Source organism: Pterocles gutturalis, unplaced genomic scaffold (assembly GCF_000699245.1).
Source record: "Pterocles gutturalis isolate BGI_N339 unplaced genomic scaffold, ASM69924v1 scaffold4749, whole genome shotgun sequence".
Classification (NCBI taxonomy): domain Eukaryota; kingdom Metazoa; phylum Chordata; class Aves; order Pterocliformes; family Pteroclidae; genus Pterocles; species Pterocles gutturalis.
Window position 1 is genome coordinate 18,808 of NW_010130388.1, and position 19,086 is coordinate 37,893.

Sequence of the window (19,086 nt, forward strand, 5' to 3'; positions counted from 1 at the left end):
GTACCCACACATTTCATCACCACAACCCTGGCCTTTGAATTTAAAACCTCAGTTACTGAAACTGTCAGGTCTTCACTGCCATTCAGCACAAGCTGCTACCAATTTATAGAGAATGACTTTCATTCTTAAAGTTACCTGGAGTGCCTGTTAAACAGGCAGCTAACTTTTCTACAGCCTATGTTCAGACGTCACACAGGAATATAGTTCATCTGGCCATTACAAAGAAAAGGCTGTGGACTGACTTCATGTAATAACATCGCTCCCTACCCCCCACAATTAAATTTTTTTTAAATTTCACAGATTTTAAGAACTGTCATGTATTTTTGACATTCTGTGTAACCTGGTCCAAGGAACCAATGCCACAGCCATCAAATCAGTTAATTCCAACTGAGATGTTTAAACACGAACACAGTTACTGCACCCATGATTTTAATTCACTAGAGCTACTGAATTCTGGACACACTAATATGGGATTAAAATATTCACATTTTATATTTTGTTTTACAAGAGGAACTGAATCTTAGCCTTCTTACACTGTCTTTAGCCATGTTAACTGTAAAACTGGAAACATAAGCTACCAAGTTGGAACTGATGGTGACAATTACACCGCACACAACTGTTCACAGATTCATTCTGTGGGTGTTACCCCTATCTACTCTCCAAAATTGTTAACAACTTTTCTACTTGGTCCTTTACTTGAAAAATGTTTTAATTTTATTGCTATCACAACTATGAGAAAACAGGACGTGTCTATTTCTATATGTGGTCATGGTTTGTAGAAAATCAAGGCGGATATACAGCTATCCAGAAATCTGGGAGACTATATCACATACGGCTTTTCTTTTTTTGTTAGACTTCCAACAGAGCATACCTTTAAGTAATGTAGTTATGTATTATAAATACATAAACATGCAAGAGGGAGAGGGAATTCTTGTTCTCTCTTTCACACACCCAAAATTAAGTTGCCAGCATTGGAACTTAAAACATCAGTTTTCACTGGTCACACACATTAAACATTAGTTGGAACATATTAAGTTATGGAGTTAAACTGTTGACAACCACAGGTAGTTATCAAGTTATCAGAATATCCTCAGTGTGACTTCTTTACACACCAGAAATACTTGGAACTTCTCATCTATTACCTTGGCAGTTTTCATAGCACATAATTTGTCCTATCTGTACACAAAAAAAAAAAAGCTATGATCACGTTCTACAGCTCAAAGAAGTGATTCAAACCAGAAATTACACGGTGATAGTCACTTCTTCCTGCTTTCCCACTTGTATTTTCTAGAAACTGCTCTGTAATTTTCTTGTCTTACAATAACTGAAATCTTTCAACACATTACCCACATGTACATTCCACTGCGATTCCGTATCTACTACCTGATTTGCCTTTTTAACCAGCAGTATCTATCTACACATACAGCACCATTAGCAAAGCATCAAAGATAATGGAAAACAAAACTCATCTCTTTGCATAGATCTTCTCTGAACTAATGCTAGAATAGGGAAGAGAAGGAAGGATAAGGTATGTGTATGTGGATAACATCTGGAATAATTCCACAAGTAATCTTTTTTTAATTTCTTTTTTCTCTTGGCAGTGACTGTCTATACCAGATTCTGCAGAGGAAAACTCCAAAGCAACAGGCAAACTACTTGCAGATAGGACCTGTGCTTCATGGAAGCAATCACTGAGGCATCACTTCAGAAACATACAGTACCTTGTACCATAAACCCACATGTATACTCAAGGTATTCAAATTGGTCTAAAATGTAAAGCAGATAAATTTCCAGTAATGCTAGGGATGCTGTCTGAAATCCAGGGGAATATGTTGTGACAGTCCCCAAACAGAACTGGCTTATTTCACAGCAAGAGATGTATTTAAAAAACTCCAGATAGAGACTGTCTGTAATTTCACCCTTTCTGTTTTGGAAAGCAAAGCACCAAGGAGGTGACCTAAATGTTTTCACACTTTAACAAAATTTAAGAAGTGCATGACAGGATACTTTCAACCCTTGACATCAATAATTTTGGGAAAGATACAAGAAGGCAGATTTAAAGGTCTGGATGGAATCCTGCAGCCATCTTCAGCAGAAGCTGGAGTGTGTTTTAAGGTCACCATTCCTAGTGGGGTATCACATAGGGGAGAAATGCAGTTTGGTCTAACTGCCTGACATGCCTCTTTGCTATGAAACAGAAGCTTGTCAAGCACCAATCTGAGAAAGCACTACACCAAAGCCTGAGTCCTGGGTCTACAGGAACTATAAAGACTACATAATAGAAGTCACCAATGGAGACACATTAAAGAGAATGATCACGTAGTTTTTGAAGAACATTAGCAGGGGAGAAAGGGATCTCACAGTAATACACCTCACAGGAGGCTGCAAATCAAGAGGGTTGCTGCTAAGTGTACCTCTAGTGAAAGCAGAAAAAGTTAAATAAATTGCTGTTACTCCTCTAGAAGAGTAAACTGAGATGATAAACACTAGCACGTTCTACAGTATTGTGCATCTTATTTTATACCAAGAAAGAAATCCTATCCAAAACAAAGACTGTCACACTGAAGTTTTCCTTCTTTTGGCTAGACCACAACAGCAGTTCATTTGGGTTAGTCTATGACTGAGCCATCCAGCATAAAATGAACGGTAAGAAATGATGAGACCTCAAGCTTCCTCAACCTATCCCCACAATAGAAGATCACCTTCTCCTGCGCAAGACCCCACCTGCAGTGCTGTGTTCAGATGTGGGGCCCCAACATAAAAAAGACCTGGAGCTGTTGGAGAGAGTCCAGAGGAGAGCCATGAAATTGGTCAGAGGGCTGGAGCACCTCCCCTGTGAGGACAGGCTGAGAGCGTTGGGGTTGTTCAGCCTGGAGAAGAGAAGGCTCCGGGGAGCCCTAACGGCAGCCTCCCAGTACCTGAAGGGGGCTACAGGAGAGATGGGGAGGGGCTCTGCATCAGGGAGTGTAGGGAGAGGACAAGGGGTAACGGGTATAAGCTGAAAGAGGGCAGATTTAGACTAGACATTAGGAAGAAATTTTTCACTGTGAGGGTGGTGAGGCAGTGGCCCAGGTTGCCCAGAGAAGCTGTGGATGCCCCATCCCTGGAGGGGTTCAAGGCCAGGCTGGATGAAGCTTTGAGCAACCTGGGCTAGTGGAGGGGGGCCTGCCCATGGCAGGGGGGTGGAACTTGATGATCTTTAAGCTCCTTTCCAACCCAAACCATTCTATGATTCTCCACAGGCCTGAAGGATCCTGAAGGTGGTCTGTAAGCATACAGCCCAAACCCAGAAACAAGGTTTCTCATGCAACATTTCTGCAATCAATGGGAAGAGCTGAAGAACAGAAAACACATCTGACCTAGAAGAAATGTCAAATCCTCCTTGTCGCAACAAGAGGAGATTCCCATTATGGGATCAGGTTGGTTAGATGCAGGGTACACTGCACCTATCCCCTGTAAGACCTGAAATCCAAGAAGAGCCACCATTGCACCAACAAAATGGTATTTGTATATCCAGTCAATTAAATCACCACTTTATTTCCACATTATCTTATTCTCACTATACATCCATTTTTCCCTTCCCCCTTCTCAAATGTTGTCTAAATCACATTTTAAATTCTTTAATGTAAGCCACTTCAAAGCAGAAAGACATCTTGTATAATATTGCTTGCTCTTTCAATATGTAAGTTGTCCATTTAAAAAAAAAATAGAGATAAAAATTTAGTCAAATTAGTGTCAGGTAGTAGCAACATTCCTATGGTTTAATATTTTGATGCCTTTAACTAAAAAACAAAGAACAACACTTAAAAAACTCTACCATACCTACCTGTTAAACTTTGAATTGCGTGTTGGTGACTCTGCTCCTCTTAGAAGGTGTCTGAAGTACTACAACAGACAAGGTATCAAAGAAAACACTGGGTTAATTGAGGTATGGGCTACTATGCAATGACATTGGAGAATTTGGGAAACAAGAACAGAAGTAAAAGGCAAGCTGCTCGTAATCTATCCGTTACGTTATCTGGAAAAGGACAGACCAAATTTGCAATACATACTCCCAGGACTACTTATTTTACTTTACATAGTCTTGGATTAAAAAACGAAAACCAAAACAGAAATAAAACTAAAATTAAGCAAAACCCATGACTCCTCCTTGTTAAAAAAATCGAGCATTTGAACCATTATAGCTATTATGGGAAAGATGACCATCAATACCATTTTTGAGAAATATACTTTATTATAAAGAATAATTCCAAGTAAGGTAAGTACCCATTCCCAGGACAAGTCAATATATTGTGCTGCAAATAAATGCGAGAAGCTTAACATGCAACCTGATTTACACACACAAACTCTAAAAGAGAGAAGAATTCAGACTCATCCCTAAAGTGTTTCCTACTGGAAGCCTTTAGGCAGCTGTCGGCCCAGCGTTGGGGTTTTTTTTTTTTTTTCAACTTGCTTTAAGAGCCCAATCACAGACCAATCTCAAATGCCTACGGAATTGCTTTGAATGACCTTCCGGAAAACAGACACCTGACTTTTAGCTGCTGGAACACATAATGCTGAAGGTACCTAAATACAACTTTTGTATCTTTCTTTAAGTACAGTTATATTTTAAAAAGTAAATAAAGAGATTCTTAAAAGTGTTCTACCATGTAGATTACTTTTGCACCAAATTTGCAACCATAAAAGAAAGGGTGGAGAGGACTTTGTAACAGCAGTGATATACCCAAATTGTTACATCAAAAAATGAAGAATTTTTTTTTTATTCTGTTGATGTTGTGTTGAACTAGAAAAAATGCAGTTTTCTTACTGAGATTGGTCCCAGCTCTGGCATACTAACTCAAGTGGAAAATGGAGATATATTTTTCGGTTCCACATGCACATGACTGTTGTAAATAGGGTATCCTAAAAACAATACAATCTTGCTTTAAGACTGCTCTTCAAATATTTCACACTTACCTCATCGCTGTGACAGAACATAGGAGTAAAAACATTCTCAAGTAGAGAAAGTACATGCTCATAAGCTTCAAAAAGACACCTCATAGTCTGAAGTTTCACAACATCCATATATGGACCTTCAGCAACTATTAAAAAAATTGCAAATATAAATATATAGGCATATAAAGTTTGCGGGTTTTCTGGTCTGAGTTTGTGATTGCTTTGCAAGCTACTGTAAGTTTGACATAAAAAGAAATAAACTAACAAAACTAGGGTAAAGCACAACATAGCAAGGGGTAACAATTTTTAAAACTATGACAAAAGTAAAGGGTGATCATATTTAGTTGAATTAGTCTTCACTTTATTACAGAATGCTGTTTGAATTCCAGGGTAAATTATTCCTTTCAAATTCAAACTTACTTCTTTGAATCTCTTCCACAATAAAAGGGTCAAATCTAATTTTATCAATGCTTTCATCCAAACAATAAGTATTGTAAATTTTCTGTACTTCCTCATGCAGAGACATCTTTTCAGTATCTGATAGTTCTGGTCGCAAGATTCGGTCATTGAATTCCTCTGAGAAGCAAAGGAAAGAAAATGCATTTATTGATCCACTTGGCTAGCAAATAGCACCTTGAAGCAACCTATTCTATCAACTCATTTTCCAGCAGCCATAATAATTTGTAAAACTTAAAATTAATAGAAACAGAAGACATCTCAAACTCAGGTAATAAGGTAGCTGCCTTCTTATTAATTATAATTCAGATTTGTTTATGACATTATTACTAAAAATATATTGCAATTAAAACTAATTATTCCTTATCACAGTAATGATAAATCCATGAAGCTGTTCCTGGCAGAAGAATTACTCAGAAGAATTAATTTTTTTTTCCTAAAATACCAAATTGTAAATTGTAGTTTTCTTTCAGCATGATTTCCAGTTCATGCTAGACACACAGAACCCCAACAGCCCTTTACACCATTCATCTGCCTATTCTGGTGCTATTTCATTCCTAAGACCCAACCCATCATAATATTTTCAATACTATCTTTAATATCAGACTAAGTTAAGAATGAAATTCCCTGATAAAATAAAAATCCTACTCAGCACAATTATTGTGCAATCCTTCTTGATTTATTGGCCCATCCTGTTCATGGCCTGACTACTGGGAGGAAAGAGCGGAAAATAAGGTAGCGTTTGATGCATTTTTCAATTAATAGAGAAAACCAAACTTCTTCACAGAAAGTCTACCAAGACTCTTCTGGGGTTTTTGGGGGTTTTTTTTCCTCAGTTAAGTGCTTCTTATACAAAACATTTCTATCAAGTGAAGAACCACCTACAGTAGACAGTTTGGAACAGCAGAACCCGAGAAACCTAAATCTCATTATTTGTTTTATAAGCTAATATACAGATTTGCCAAGTATGAGAATGTAAGAGAAGTTTAGAAGGAAGAAAACGCTGAGGTTTACCCAGAAAAAAAAGACTGATCGTGGGCAATAGCCACAGTTTGAGTAACCTTCTTGCTAGAGGAAGCAGCTCTAGAGAGCTCTAGAAGGGTCAGCTTAGAACCACCTGCAAGCACCAGGTTTTGTTGGTTTTTGGTGAGGAGTTTTTTGGAGAAAAAGCGAACATGTTTGGAAGGATTATGAGCACATAAGAAGCTGCATGCACAGAGATTAGTTATATTTATCTTAGATAATGATTAATGATTTCTGCACTATTTTATGAGAAAAATCTATCTATTCTAATTTCACATCTTCCTGATATATGTATGGGCTTGGGATATGAAGACACATCCATTATTTCCTCTGCCACAGGGAAATACTTGTTTACTAAAACCAAAAAACCCATTATTTTGGTAAGCCAGTAATTAAAAACTAGTTATCAAAAAACTTGAAATAAACCACTCTAGCTTACTGAGACTTCAGAAAAAACCTTATCCCTGGAAAGCAGAAGGCTTTTCAAACAACACTTGTGTAATGGTAAAACCAAATGGATGCTTCATGATGAAGGTACAGGTTATTGAATAGAAGGTTTCAACACCTTTAATGTTCCTGTTAAGCTTCTGTTCTTTGCAGAAATCAGAATTTTAAAGCTAAAAGAACATGAGAAGCTTTTAACGTTGAACAGCTCATTTTAGTAATACTTTAGTAACCACAGACTAAAAAAAGCCAGCTGTAATTTGTATCAGTGGCCAGAACTTTTTTCTTACAAGAATATTGTATTTTAAACTGTACAACCTTTACCAATAAATAGAAATACATTTAAGACCTACAGTCCACACTGACATCAGTGTTGCCAAGATTAGCATTCAAGAATCAGGACGTATCAAAGTAGGTGAACACAGATCCTGAAAGGTAATCTCTTGCTTAAAAATGCTGCCTAGTTCTGAGACCGAATATTCACTTCAATATGCAAATGCTTAAAGATTTCACAGATCATCAAATATACCTCAGCATACACATGCAATCTTACCTACAGTCAGGCAGAACTGCAGCACGTGGACTGCCCCTTCCTGTTTCAGGAAGTTCATAAACCGAAATAAAAGGTCTTGCTGATCTCTGATCTCCTTTAGCTCCAGTTTCAGGACCTTAGTAGGTTAAAAATGCAGTCAGACAATTTTCAAACTTTCAGTGAGTACATAAATGATGCAAAGAGTTGTAGAACAAAAACAACAGGTAAAGTAAAACACTTATTCAAACCAGGAAAGGAAATAAATGTTGCCTTTGCTTACAGATGGTTTTTTATTTCTTGGCTCTGCAAATTTCTGAAGGAATGGAACCAATGAAGAAGTAGGTTCAGTTGCTATCTCAGGCTGTAGAAAAAATTGATGAGAGACAATTGAGTAAGAAAGCTTCCTTAATGGGTGAACAAATTACTACTGTTTTAACTTTGTCAGTACTCACTGGACTATCATCAATGAAGATCAGCAGCAAATGGTTGACAGTGTCCTGCAGGAAAACACAAGACAAATTTACTATTAAAGAAACTCAACAAATTAGCTTCAAATCATTTCACTACTATGTCATGCTCAAGTTTAAACCTGTGAATATATTAATACTTTAAAAAAAAAAAAAAGAAAGAAAAAACAAAGCCTGGCAATACATGTTTGAGAATTAATCTTCAATGGTCTCTTCAAGTATTTACAAGTCAGGGAATTTCTGAAGAGACCTGCACAGAAGCATTCTTACTCAGCAGAGGAACACTCTGCAAAATATTTTTACTGTTAGTGCAGACCTAATGAATTGCTCATACTTCCACAGCTACAGTAACTTCTGCTTGCAGCTAGGTGACACCTTCGTAAGTAGTGCCATTTTAAATATTAAAATACATGCATAAATAAAATCAAAGGTGGCAGTGCACTTTGATTTGCAGAATTAAGGACAAAAGAACTGATTTCAATACAGCTGCAAGAAAATCTGGTTTACTTTCACTGCTATAAAGATACATACAGCCAGAGTTCAAGTAACTGAGCCCTTGTTAAAATGCACTTATACCAATTTGAAGGTGCTTATACCAGCACAGCATTCTCCCATTTGACAGGAACTGAAGTCCTTCACTAAAAATACATTCTTAAGAGATCATGCCAGTACTGTATTTCAGTCAGCCCAGTCAGTTAAGCACTCAAACCAGTTATAATGACCAAACAAAAACATCGGCCACAAGATTTCTTTTCCTTTTACCCAGTCAAAACGCATAGCAAGTCAGTCATTGTGCATCATCTGCTTTACCACAACACATAAAAAAAATAATATTGAATAAACTAAGGTTATTCCTGTGTTCCAAAGTCTTACAGGATCAGCTAAAAAATCCATTGAGGGAAGGAAAACAGAACCAGGCAGGATCTCTCTTATTAGAAGAGTCAGGGATCTGAAAAGAAAAAAAAAAAAATCAGAACAAATATTAGATTACATAATTTTCTAAGTGAAGTTTCCAATGCCATTAGATCTTACTGGGAAATATTTTAGTATTTAATAATACCTTAAGCGTGATAGAATATTTTTAAGACCAATCAAAAAACTCACAAGCAAAGGGATAAGGAGGAGGAATGAGGACCATGACTTTGCAGTTCATTCTTTCACTACCCAAAATTATTGTACTATATAGTATGCAGATACTTTAAAAAATGCAATTCTAAATAATTTCTGTACCTGCACTCTGTTGACTTCGGGGGCAAAATATAAGGAAAAAGAAGTTCAGTAAGTTTTCTTAAGTAGTGAAGTTCATCTCTTCGGCTTCTCAAAGCAACATGGAGTTCTGGTCCATATTCTTCTAAAGCAGCTTGCTGTAAAAATTCTGCATTTTTTACTGCAAGTAAAAACCAGTATTATGAGTTGTTTCAGCTTTTTCTTATTATGAAATAAGAGGTGATTGCTTTTCATTTGAGCTACAAAGTTAATACTTTTCATATATATAGGACTGCCAAAGGGACACAATGTTGAAATTTTACAAAAGAACCTTGGCTTAGACTTTGAAGCCTGGGTATGTAAAAATAAAACTTCATATTGAAATAAGATTTCTTCCACCAAACAACTGCAGTTTGCATGGCTTCCAGAATGTTTTCTCATTTATAATTACTGAGGAACTCAACATCTTCTAAAAAACTGAACTGTCCAAAGTCGCCTCTACTTGCTTTTTTCCTGACCTCCTTCCCAGTCTCCTGTTTATTGGGCTTCTGCCTATTGACTTGCCTACAATACAATTTGAAATCAACATATAGGTAAACTTTTATTCAATACTGTTATATCCCTTTCCTGCTTAGAACATTCAGAAACAAATGTGAAGGAACATAAATTTTAAACACAGCGTAAATCAAACCAAAACCAGCATGGGGATCTGCAGGAGCTCTGACTCTTGTAAGTAGCTACATGGAGCTGAAAGAATACCTGCTTTATCAGATTAAAAACTATACATATTAATTAAAACCAACAATGTTCTATTCCTTGAACTCGCTTCAAAGGCAAGAACTGAGCTGTAACAAATCCCACCCTAGCTGCACGAGCAATCCAGCACAGCCTCACGCCAAGAACCACACCAGGCGCAGGGCAGGTACCTAATGCAGACTTTGTCCCCCACAACCAAGAACCATGAGTGGTACCAGCTGATACGGGGGATGCAGGAATGTGTATTGCCTGGTAAGTCTGCACAGTTGGTGTCACTAAAAGCATAGAGAGAGCATGTGCTCTCTGGCAATGACAGGCAATGCATCATGCAGGTGTCTGTGCAGATAGTGAGGAATTACCGAGAGACACAAGGGTAAGAAGAGTAGGAAGAAAGGAAATGCCTCCTAAAACAATCATCTGAAAAAGGATTTAGAAAATAAACAAACAGAAAAGGCTAGGCTCAACTAGCAACCAAAGCAACCTGCAAGCTGCCTCTGAATCATGTATTATGGTGGTGGTTTAGCAACGTTTACTAGAAGGCACTCCTAAAAATCATCTTCAGCTGCTGTTTCACACATCTGCCATCAGGGAACAAGTCTTTTCCTTTAATTTTCAATGCCATACATTTCAAATAGAGTTCTTTGCTGCTGAAGTGTTTCCAACTCCTTAGTAGAAATCAAAGGAAATACAAAATTTGGCATAAACAGCACTGCAAGATAATCTAGTATCTTGAACTTGCTGTTGTGCCATGAAAAGCATCTAGCATGATCACACTATCTATCTCTCATTATTCATGTTACTCATTACCCACTACTCCCAGGACCGATGGCATATATTTATGTACATCAAGCAGACATTTTGAGGGAAGGAAGGAAAGTTCATGACTCCAGTGAAAGTAAACATCTATGCTTAAAAGTTGAATGAAACCACATTTACTAGATACAGCACTGTGGAACACAGCCAGTGAAAAAAATAAAGTTCCAACAGCAAGTGTTCTATTTTCCAAATACTCCTTCAATGTTCAGTTTTAATCTAATTTTTACATTAGGCTTGTGAAGATATTTTTATTTAAATAATAATTAAATATGCTACTGCTTAAAGTCTCTCCATGGCTTATAAACATAAACCTAACTTTTCAACATATTGAACAGCACCACTAACTGCTTGTGTTAGTGTGCAGATGTGAAATCATTCTAGCTGTAAGGGTTACAGTTACATTATAGTGCATGGCCATGCAAATCCTTTCGTTTATAACTGCTCATCCGGAATACAGAGGAAAAACCTCAAGATGCATTGCTAAATGATCTTGATTGCTCTGAATAGACAAAAAAGACATTCCTGTTTACCATACAGAGAAAGCAATTTAGTATTTTGAACGTAGGGAAATGAAAACCAAACTGAGAGATTGTTTGTACCATAACTTTTTCCCTAATTTATCTTTGGAACCTCAAGAAGAAAAACAAAAGGTTCACTCTTTGTTTTTTGAAGAGAAGACAGTGAGGATGAGAAGATTTAATAAATATAATAACAAACATGCAAAAAGAAACACCTATACTTGCCCTTTGAAACTGACAACATACGAAGTCTTTACCTTTCTGCCTGGCCTTGGCTATCACTTCAATGTGTTTCATTGCTGCCTTGAGCATTTTCTTTGTTACAACAGCTGGAATATCCACCTAAAGAACAGTTTTATAATAAAAACATAATTGTTTTAGGTTTTTTTTTTCCCCAAATTTATTACCTACAACTGCCACACATATTAATTTGCTTATATGTCCCCCTTCTAACCATAAAACAAACCCTTACAAAACAACCCATAAATTCTCTAGGTGAACTGACGGTACGCTCATTCTTCTGGGCAAAGCATACAATATCATGTAGAACTAAATGCCATAAAAAATACTGTTAACACATTTATTGTCGACTTGTTCCCATTATGATTCTTCCATTGCAATATTTATAGCTATACAGTTTGATATCCAAGTCACAGTATATGACACCTGAAGGTTTGACCACCAACAAAAGCAACAACGCTCTGCTTCTAGTACTCGTGTACCTTAACCCTCAACAATCATGTCCACAAGGGCTAAAAGCAAAGTGAAACCCTCCTCTATATATGCAGAAAAAACATCCCAGCTCAGGTGACAGAAGAACCGAAAGAAAATTTGAGTTACTGAGTCAAGATGACCATGAGTGCCAACAACAGTATCATGTGATCCTCCTCACGGGTCAAATGGTCCAGCCCCAACCATCTTGATGGCCACTTGGTCGAACTTGCTCCAATCTATCAATGTCTCTTTTGTGATGGGGAGCCTAAAACTGGATGCAGTATCCTAGATGCCACCTAAAGAGCACCAAGGAAAGATGTCTAATCACTTTGCCTGATCGATTGGCTCTGCTCCTGTTAATACAGTCCAGGATACTGCTGACCTTCTTTGCTGCCAGTACACACTGCTGGCTCATACTCAGCTTACTGTCTACCATGTGGCCACGTCCTTTGCAGCAGAGCTTCTCTCCACAGCCAGTCAACTCCCCAGTCTGTACAGTTTCAAGGGGTTCTTCTTTATCAGCTGCAGTAGTTTCCACAGAAACTAATCTAGAAACTGCTTTACACTTTGTATGCCCTTTATTTTAAGCAAGAACAAAAGACATCTCGGAGAAGCAGAAACAGGTAGTTGTAAATATTCAAAATTTAAGACTTCTGAACATATTTTTTTCCCTAATGGAATTTGTCCCCCCTCACTGCTAAGTCAAATAAAGACCTTAATCATAGAATCATAAAATGGTTTGGGTTGTAAGGGACCTCAAACATCATCAAGTTTCAACCCCCCTGCTATGGGCAGGGACACCTCCCACTAGCCCAGGTTGCTCAAAGCCTCATCCAGCCTGGCCTTGAACCCCTCCAGGGATGGGGCATCCACAGCTTCTCTGGGCAACCTGGGCCACTGCCTCACCACCCTCATTGTTAAAAAACATCTCCCTTATATCTAATCTAAATGTACCCTCTTCCAGCTTAAAGCCATTACCCCTTGTCCTATCACTACACGCCCTTGTAAAAAGTCCCTCTCCAGCTTTATTGTAGGCTCCCTTAAAGGTCCCAAAAAGGTCTTCCCAGAGACTTCTCTTCTCCAGGCTAAACAATCCCAACTCCCTCAGCCTGTCTTCATAGAATAGGTGCTCCAGTCCTCTGATAATTTTTGTGGCCCTGCTCTGGACTTGCTCCAAAAGCTCCATGTCCTTCTGTGCTGAGGACTCCAGAGCCAGACACAGTACTCTCTGCGGAGTCACACAAGAGTGGAGCAGAGGGGGAGAATCACCTCCCTCGACCTGCTGGCCACGCTCCTTTTGATACCCCCAGGACACGGTTGGTTTCTGGGCTGCCAGCACACACTGCCGGCCCATGTTCAGCTTCTCATCAACCAACACCCCCAAGTCCTTCTCCTCAGGGCTGCTCTCTATCCATTCTCCACCCAGCCTGTATTTGCGTTTGGGATTGCCTCGACCCAACTGCAAGAGGAGAGAAAGCATTTAAGTATTTCAACAAATACTTAAGAGCTGACTGGCCTGAAGTGCTTGTCACTTTGTTCAACAACCATTCCTCAAAAAAATCCACCTAGACAGCCTTAAACAGAAAACAAAGGAATTATTTTCATTGAAGCAATTTTAAGTCTTAACTCAAAAGTAGAAGAGTCTTTGGCAAAAAAGTATACAGATATAACCTAAAAAAAGGAAAAAACAGTCTTTCTTACATATAGTAGTTCCTGAATTTAAAAATGTAATCTCTATTAGCTAGACCATTGCCTTCAAGCATTTAATAAATCCAAACCAACGTACAGCTGTTTGGCAAAGGTGTAAGACTATTTCATTTTGCAATCAATGATGAATTTCTCCTGAAATGAGGTTACAAAGAACAATGTATCAGAGCCGAAAGGCTATAAAATATTCTCTCATAACTCTTTTTGGTTAATTACTGAAGCTTTAAACTAGGATTCCTAAAGTGACAAAAAGTTGGTATTTTATTTGCAACTTGCATATCAACTCTGATTTCTATGCACAACATTTTCAGGAGTATATGCAGCACAGCTATTAGTTCAGGCTGTCTGAATCTGTATCTGGGTGTGTGCACACACAGAAACACTTATTCAGCAGAAAAAAAGTACGAGCTGAAAAAATAGCATAGCATGAGACACCATGCTCCCCTGCATGACTGAGCACGCCAAGTTTCAATTTTGTTCCAAAACACAAAGTTATTATGAGTACCTTTTTGCTTGAGATATCTGTACCATTTCACACACAGAGACAAAATAAATTATATTATTCTCTAGGATGGATACAAATATATCTGAATATTTGTAAAGAGAAATGCATTTCTGTGCTGGCCTTTAGTTTGTAGTTCCCCGACTGGGCTTAATACTTGTACGTGTCTTGAGTTTTTGTTGCATGTGTTGTCTACCCAGATACATAGAATTGAACACATTGCTTCATTACTGTCAAAGGCAGGTATGGTAAATTAATACTCAAAGATACTAGAGCTGATCCAAGATAACATGATTAATACCTTATTACCCACTCAAAAGAGGAGACATCACGACTTTCTGAATCAACGATGGATCTACGAACAATGAAACTAATACGTGCATGCATTTCAACTCCAAATTAAAGACCCTGATGTAAATTTTCACTCTGAAAGATTTACTCCACTTTCACACCTCCATATGATGTCTGTGCTACACAGACGTTTCCCTTTAAAAAGCAACATGCTTGAGTTAGAGTAAACAAGAAAGTCATCTGGATTTGATATATAACAAGGACAGAATCAGACTGTGAATCAGTCGTGACAGAGTACATGTACAACTTGTAGTTCAGGAAACACTGCTGTTACTAAGAAGGGGAGAAAAAAAGACACACATTTATGGTAATTGTTCCAGCAGAGGGGCCAGCACTGAGTAAATCTGGAAACTCAGTTAGCAACTCTTCCTTCTTAGAATAGCCAGAAATTTAGAAGCAGTTCCTGTAAAACAGGCTTGAAACACTTTACCAGAAAACGGAGTATATGTGCTAGTGTATTAAACACAGTAAATAAAAAATTTGAATCTTTAGTCTTCAGAACGTTTCTTAAGAACTATATTAATATAAGAACCATACCTGTTTTAATTCTTATAGTATGCTGTTCACTTAATGACACTTTATAGACAATGTAAGGACCTTGTCTGCATTTAAAGAAGTCAAGCAAGCAGAAGTTACAAGACAGGTACACTGCTAACCGTTTTCTAATAGCTCTTTTTCGATAATTCTAAAAATTGTTTCCACTTGGATTAAGTCACTAAAAGACAGCTAAAAGATCATCTCAAGGTTTTAATAATGCTTTGCACTGCTACAAAAAATAAATCCATTTGCAAGAATCACATAATCATAGAACTGTTTGAGTTGCAAGGGACCTTCAGAGGCCATCCAGTCCAACCGCCTGTCATGGGCAGGGACATCTTTCACTAGATAAGGTTGCTCAAAGCCATGTCCGATCTGACATTGAACACTTCCAGTGATGAATCTTCAAAGATGGTTTATAACCAGGAACAGGATACACTCCAGGAGCGAACAGATAACACAAAGAAGAAACTTAGATGGAAACTGCCTACACCCTCTGTAAGACTGACTTTGGAATCACTGTTTTAAAAGAATTAAAGAACTCGCTACAGATAGCTATCAGTTATCTCTGATGGAAAAACAATGTTAATACCTTTAAGTCATCTTACCTTGTGAATTCTCCGAACTAAAACAGATGCAAAAAACCGCAGAGTGCCTCTCAGTTCATCCACTGAGGATTCATCATCAGTAATATTTCTGCAGCGTTGCAAAGAAAACAGAATAAAATACATTTATATTAACCCAACCACAATACATTTGGCACTACTAAAAGCTGGAATAAGAACATTCAACGGTGATGCTACAACTGGTATTAACTGAAATTAAAGCTACCACGTGTGGGCAGACAAAGCAGTCTTCTATTCGAGTAAAATACACAGCATTCCCACTGTGTACGTACACACAACAATGGCTTGAGAAATATGTCAGTACATTGGAATTACATACCAATTCCTGCTCTAATACACTGTATGATTTTGACCAAGTAAAATCTGACTTAGCTTCCCCTTATGTGAATGTTTCCTAGTTCAGGGGCATCAAGTGAAATTTAATTCATATCGGCAAAGCCTTTGGAATAAGAGTACTGCAAGCACATACCCCACTTAAGCTAGTCAAAATTGGATTTTCCATACTGCACACTACGAGACCTTCTATACTTCAAGATTTCAAATAATTTTCTTCTGTTTTAGTACAAATCTGGCTTTGTTAACTTCTTGCGAGTTTTATTATAAAATTGGTAGTTTCTCATGTAGCTTTTATTGAGATGGGTACATCCCTAGTATTTCAGCTCAGCCTCTTCCAAGAGAAAACTTTCATTGATATTTTTTCAACAAGTTCTAAAAGTTAGGTGCCATTTAATACCATAATATTCTCTTTTTTAAAATATAAAATTGGGTCTATATCTGGTCTAAACAGACACTGCCATTTCCCAGAAGGGTAAAGAAAGCATAGCACAGGAAACCAACAAATGACAGAACTTACTTTTTGAAAAGCTGATCTACTTTTGGTGTAGCATGAAACATGAAACCATCAATTACAAAGAAAACAAAACAAGAACCTCAATCTAGAGCCACTTGGAACAGAAATGAAATGATTTAACATGGTTTCTGCTCAGAAATAAAGAAGAATTTAAACAGATTCCAAAATTAATACATCAAAATATAATCTGAACTTATTATCTGTCTTGCCAGTTTCCATCTGCTGCAATAAAAGATATTCCATGAAAAATAATGGTAAAAATAAAGTTGATTCAGGACGAAAAATACCTAATTCCATGTCTTTTTTTGGGAAACTGAATGAAAATGGGAAATACACTAAGTCCTAGATGCAGAAACTGCAACTAAACTGAGTGGAAAAAGAAGAGACCATGATAACAGCATTGCATAAAATGCAACAGAAAGAATAAAAATCTACCAGCAGTTAAGCATGTACAGCCATCAGAGTATGACTAAAGATATTGGTAAAGCTGCATTAGAAGAGCTGAGTAATGACACAACTATGAAAGTTCTATCCTGCTTTAGCTAATGACCCTGTGTGAAAGCCATCCTAGTTTTCAGCAATAAATGAGTTTGCATATGTAATAAATGCAAACATTATTTGCATTTAAAAAAAAAATCACTACAAGTAACAACAGTACATTTGAAAAATAAAAATGTTACGCCTATAACATCATTTTACAGTATTCCGCATCTGATTTTTTTAAAGCAATGTTAGCCTGGGTTATATAGCATTCAAAGGCATGTTGAAGATGAATTGCTAGGTACAGATACTGATGACCTGACGGTCAAACTATGCAACTAATTGCATGAGAAAGCACCTCAAAGAAAGCAGCCTGGCAAAAGGAATACAACCATCCTCCAAAAGTTAATCATATGCAGATAAGAATACTGCAGGGGAAGGTTTGGTTTGTTTTAAGATCAGCAGCTGACATTTTGAGAAGCAAATACCCACACTGTCGAAGGAAGACAACGGACTAGCAAACAAACTGTATGACTGTATTATTCGTATTTAACAGACAACAAGATACATATGAAGTATTTTGGACCAGGAAGCCATTTTACTGGCACTTGGATAATTTTGGCTCATTCTGCTTGGACATGACTTTATGCCACGTACTTTCACAATGCGCCACAGGTTTGCAGAGGCATTCTTTTAATCACCAGCAGACTGAAGACTGGTGAAAAAAACATCAAAAACCTGTAAAATCTCTAATCTCTAGTGACACAGCGGAAGGCCCAAATAACTCGCTTGGCAATACTTTAAAAACTGACTGCATTTTCCCAAAATTTGAGGAAAACCTTAAAAACACAACTGTCACTACAATGGAGAGATTTGCTAAGAGAGAAAGGCTCAGTCTGTTAATTGTAAACAGTTACTGAGTCCAATATCTCAAAAGAGATGATACACCCAATTGCTAGTGCATGCAAAGTCTTACGGGAACTACCGATAAATGAAAACCATATACAAATACTGAAGTGATTTTTTTTTTCCCTGTGTGCCAATTATACTTACGAAATTTGGCCAACTCCTATCAAAAAGATGAAAAAAAACTTGCAAAATAAAAACTGTAAAGCTATGGTTGGTAATTCAACAAAAATCCTGATTTTTTCTTGCTTTACTTGTATTTAAAATAGAAGCAGCTACATATTTGAAAACACCGGTTTGGGTCACATAATACAACAGTTTGGGTGGGAAGGGACCTGTAAAGGTCATCTAGTCCAACCCCCTGCAATGAGCAGGGACATCTTCCACTAGATCGGGTTGCTCAGAGCCTCATCCAACCCGGCCTTGAATGTTTCCAGGGATGGGGCATCTACCACCTCCTTGGGAAACCTGTTCTAGTGTTTCGCCACCCTCATAGTAAAAAATTTCTTCCTTACATCTAGTCTAAATCTACCCTCTTTTAGCTTAAAACCATTACCCTTCCTCCTAACACAACAGGCTCTGCTGAAAAGCTTCTCTGCATCTTTCTTGTAAGTCCCCTTTAAGTACTGAAAAGTCACAATAAGGTCTTCCTGGAGCCTGGTCTTCTCCCAGCTAAAGAACCCTGACTCCCTCAGCCTGTCTTCATAGAAGAGGTGCTCCAGCCCTCTGACGATCTTTGTGGCCCGCCTCTGGACTTGCTCCAACAGGTCTTTGTCCTTATGTTGACGGCCCCAGAGCTGGATGCAGTACTCGGCGTGGGGTCCCATGAGAGTGGAGTAGAGGGGGAGAATCACCTCCCTCAACCTGCTGCTAATGCTCCTTTTGATGCCCCTAAGACACGGTTGGTTTCTGGGCTGCCAGCACACATTGCCGGGTCATGTTCAGCTCCTCATCAATCAACTTCCCCAAGTCCTTCTCTTCAGGGCTGCGCTCAATCCATTCTCCTCCCAGCCTGTATTTGTGCTTGGGATTGCCTCGACCCACGTGCAGGACCTTGCACTTGGCCTTGTTGAATTTCATGAGGTTTGCACAGGCCCACCTCTCAAGTCTGTCAAGGTCCCTTGGGATGGCATCCCTTCCCTCTAGAGTGTCGGCCACATCACACAGTTTGATGTTGCTGGTAAACTTCCTGAGGGTGCATTCAATCCCACTGTCCATGTTGCGGACAAAGATGTTGAGCAGCACCGGTCCCAATGCCAA

General features: G+C 38.1%; 1 protein-coding gene across 1 annotated transcript in view; it reads right to left on the reverse strand.

Annotated features, from left to right (window-relative positions):
- SNX14 (sorting nexin 14) overlaps positions 1-19,086 on the reverse strand; it is a gene marked incomplete at its 5' end in the record, with an annotated part of 48,488 nt that overhangs the window by 18,739 nt on the left and 10,663 nt on the right. The window contains 10 exons of the mRNA XM_010080205.1: positions 3,827-3,885; positions 4,957-5,081; positions 5,356-5,511; positions 7,412-7,526; positions 7,671-7,751; positions 7,843-7,887; positions 8,731-8,806; positions 9,088-9,244; positions 11,411-11,495; positions 15,573-15,660. Of these exons, the coding sequence (XP_010078507.1) occupies positions 3,827-3,885; positions 4,957-5,081; positions 5,356-5,511; positions 7,412-7,526; positions 7,671-7,751; positions 7,843-7,887; positions 8,731-8,806; positions 9,088-9,244; positions 11,411-11,495; positions 15,573-15,660 (987 nt within the window). The remainder of the gene's footprint in view (positions 1-3,826; positions 3,886-4,956; positions 5,082-5,355; positions 5,512-7,411; positions 7,527-7,670; positions 7,752-7,842; positions 7,888-8,730; positions 8,807-9,087; positions 9,245-11,410; positions 11,496-15,572; positions 15,661-19,086) is intronic.